At 32.6% G+C, this 3,657-nt stretch overlaps 1 protein-coding gene across 1 annotated transcript; it reads left to right on the plus strand.

Moving 5' to 3' along the window:
• Window positions 1-2,512: 2,512 nt before the first annotated feature.
• On the plus strand, window positions 2,513-2,992 carry LOC132759933 (transmembrane protein 229B-like). Its single transcript, XM_060751809.1, has one exon. It carries the CDS (start codon window positions 2,513-2,515, stop codon window positions 2,990-2,992), a length of 480 nt encoding a protein of 159 aa, XP_060607792.1.
• Window positions 2,993-3,657: the final 665 nt, after the last annotated feature.

Genomic DNA, 3,657 nt, shown 5'->3' on the forward strand with positions numbered 1-3,657 from the left:
GGAGATTAATAAAAAATGTTAAAAAGAAAAAAAAGAAAGAAAAAAAGTTGCCCCTTCTGGGGTTCGAACCCACGCCCCTCAGTTTCAATACACTTTACAGTGATTCTAGCCTATTTGAATACTCTTCAAAGTGGAGAAAGTGCATTAGGGGTGTACTACCTTAAGTAACGTTTCAAGTTTTCAAGTTTTTATTGATATCTCAAGGCCCAACTGGGCATGTGAGAAAACAACAATATAACAAATGTTTACAAAACAAAGTAAAGTGATACATAATTGAAATGGCAATGTTATGAACATAATTATGTACATAAAAAAAAAGAGAACAAAATAGAATAAAAAAAGATAGAATAAAAATATAACATATTTATACTTAACAATTTAGAATCGGAGAATGAGATCAAAATGAAAAAAATAAATATATCAATATGTATTATTAAGCACAAAGATTATTTTCTTACAGAATATTGCTAGATTGAATAAAACATTTTTGCTTTCACTATTCATTAAATTTGAAAAATTAATAATGTTAGGTCTATGAAAAAATGAATTGTCTAAATATGTCTTTCTCAGGTGTTGAAAATAGGAACAGTGAAATAAATAATGAAATTCATCACCTAACAAATTATCAGAACATAAACAGCACACTCTTAGACTTCTATCCAAATTAAAAAATCTACCTGTTTCAATTGGCATTTTGTGGTTCATACATCTAAATTTGAAAAACGCTATTGCTAAAACGGTCGTGACTGACTGATAAAACATTTAGTTGCGTTCAACCTCGTGAGCACTCTTCAAAAAAGAGGTGTAGCTGTCAAGAAACGCAGTGATGTAGCTATTAACTTTTGCCTATCTTTATTAATTACGTTTTTGCAATGACTTAACGTTATCCGTTAACCTTTTACTTTTGAATAGTAATAAGACATATAACTGGTTTATGTTGCAAATGTATTGCACGTTTTAGATATTCAGCCAAATTTTTGTTAGCGTTGTCAGGTGAGACAAATCTGAATAGCATACGGCATAGTATCAACATGTTTGCTCATGTATCTCATGATGTATCTTAAACGATCTATATTTTTAGTCCTAATTATAAGACCTATACGAAACCTATTTCATTTTTATCATTCATTAATCTGATATTATCCATTTTTCATTTTCCATAAACTATAACTGATATATTGGATCACTTCTCCATTGTCTGTCTGTCACAAAACTTGTCTAGACAACAATACTCCTCTAAAACTGCTGGTGCAATTTCATCCAAACTTTACAGGAATGATCAGTACCAAGTCTAGTTCTGCATATCTTCAGCATTTTCCGGTTCAATGATTTTTGTCAGAGTTATGGCCCTTTAATAATTTTTATTTTGAAAGTTTGTCCAGACTACTCCTCTTATACCACTTATGAAATTTCAATGAAACTTTACAGGATTGATCTGTAACTGAAGTCCTTGGGCATATTGCATGGGTTTTCCATTTGAATGATTTTTGACTGAGTTTTAAATGCCCCTTTAATAAAAAAAGATGTTTTTTGTGTGTTGCCAGATACACAATTTAAGCTTGTCCAAACTGCTTCTCAAAAACTTCTTACCTTTTTATGGTTCAATGACTTTTGTTGGAGTTATGGCCCTTTAATTATTTTTTTTATTTTTTAAAGTTTCAGCGGACTACTCCTGATGATTTTTGGCCCAGTTGAAAAGGGTGTTAATAAAGTTTGTCCGGACTACTCCTCTTATACGAATGCCATTTCAATGAAACTTCACAGGATTGATTTGATTGGTAGCTAAAGTTCTTGCGCATATTACACAGGTTTTTTTGCTTGAATGATCTTTGGCCAAGTTATTGCCCTTGAATAACAAATGTGGTAATAAAGTTTGAATGGAATTCTCCTCTGGTACCACTGAAGGAATTTAAATGAAACTTTTCAAGATTGATTGGTAGCTCAAGTTCTTAGGCATACTACCAGAATTTTCGGGATGAATGATTTTTGGCTGAGTTATGGCCCTTCAATAAAAAGGTGTTTTTTTGTGTTGCCAGCAACACAGAAGCTTGTCTGGACTACTCCTCAGAAAACTGCTGGTGTAATTTCATCCAAACTTTACAGGAATGATAAATAACAAGTCTAGTTGTGCATATTATCGGCATTTTTTGGTTCAATGTTTTTTGTCAGAGTCATGGCCCTTTATTTTTAATATTTGTCCAGACTTCTCCTCTTATACCACTAATGCAATTTCAATGAAACTTTACAGGTTAATTGTAGCTCAAGTTCTTGTGCATATTACATGGGTTTTTCCGGTTGAATAATTTTTGGCTGAGTTATGGGAACTTCTTGCCCTTGAATAAAAATGATTTTTGTGTCTCCTGCTACACAATAGTAGCACCATGCAATTGGCTATCATGAGGTGACACATCATTATGTGATCACTGATCGCTCTTGTTGTTATGCAATAATTACCCTACGTCAATATGTATTATTGTGTAATAAAATTTTGTTTCAGATTATCCAGTTAATAATGGACCAATCAGCATCTTTATCTGTACTCTGGAGGTGGTATATATACGCTCTTCACGGTTATGCTACGGAGATAATATTCACAGCAATGTGGGAATTTGTGTTTAACCTGAACTGGAAGCTCATGGGTAACACCAGTATATGGATAATGCCAATATATGGAATTTCGGGACTTGTCTGTGAGCAAATTTATTTAGAATGCTCTAAAAGAAAATTACCGCTCTTTGCTCGAGGATTTGTGTATCTTATATGGACATATTTGTGGGAGTTTAGCTCTGGATTTATACTGCAACAGTTTGATCTATGCCCATGGGATTATACTCACTATGATTGGGATGTCATGGGACTGATTACGCTAGAGTACGCCCCCCTGTGGTACCTTCTGAGTATTATAATAGATAGATATGTGATACAATACACCAGGCAGCTTTACTGGGGACCAATCCATAAAGATTTCGATATTGCAGATAAACATGAGTAATTCCTTAAGATAGAACTTTCTTTCTGGAAAGTGATGAAGATGTGTGAAGGCACGCACATTGGTCAATACTACTAAAGGTCTACACATGTATGATACATGTACATTTGTTATTGTTGATAAATAAAAGTTTTGAGCAAAAGCAACAGTAAACTTAAAAAATGTTTCCAAAAGCATGTTGATGTAGATATATATAAAACATTCCGACACTGTACATACTTGTCCACATTTGCCGTATGCATCATCATTATTCTGAGGACCATTTAAATAGATGTTTTAAAATGTAGGACTAAATCGTACTGTGAAACGGTACTTATTTTATACAGTTGTTTTATTTGATATATCATGTGATGATATCGTGGAAATTTGGGACACACAGGATGAATGAGGAAATGACTATTTTTGCTATATACATGTATGAAAGGTATTATGATAAGAATGGTGTTTATATAATGAGAGAGATAATAATTTGATGAAATACTGTTAGAAATTATCCTGAGTGTACAGACAATTATAAAAAAGTAGTCATTACACATTGTGCTATTGTATGCCAATGTTCCAAGTTATATTTAATTATATACTGGTACTCAGTAAAACTGGTGAAACTGCAAAAATTTATATTTCATAGTGTTAGACAATTGATCCATATAAAAATTATATCGTCTGTG

Source organism: Ruditapes philippinarum, unplaced genomic scaffold, assembly GCF_026571515.1.
Source record: "Ruditapes philippinarum isolate M1 unplaced genomic scaffold, ASM2657151v2 ctg3573_1_1_1_1, whole genome shotgun sequence".
NCBI classification, from domain to species: Eukaryota; Metazoa; Mollusca; class Bivalvia; order Venerida; family Veneridae; genus Ruditapes; species Ruditapes philippinarum.

Excerpts from the sequence above, each read along its gene's own strand:
- LOC132759933 (XM_060751809.1), top strand. The coding sequence starts at position 2,513 with ATGGACCAATCAGCATCTTTATCTGTACTCTGGAGGTGGTATATATAC.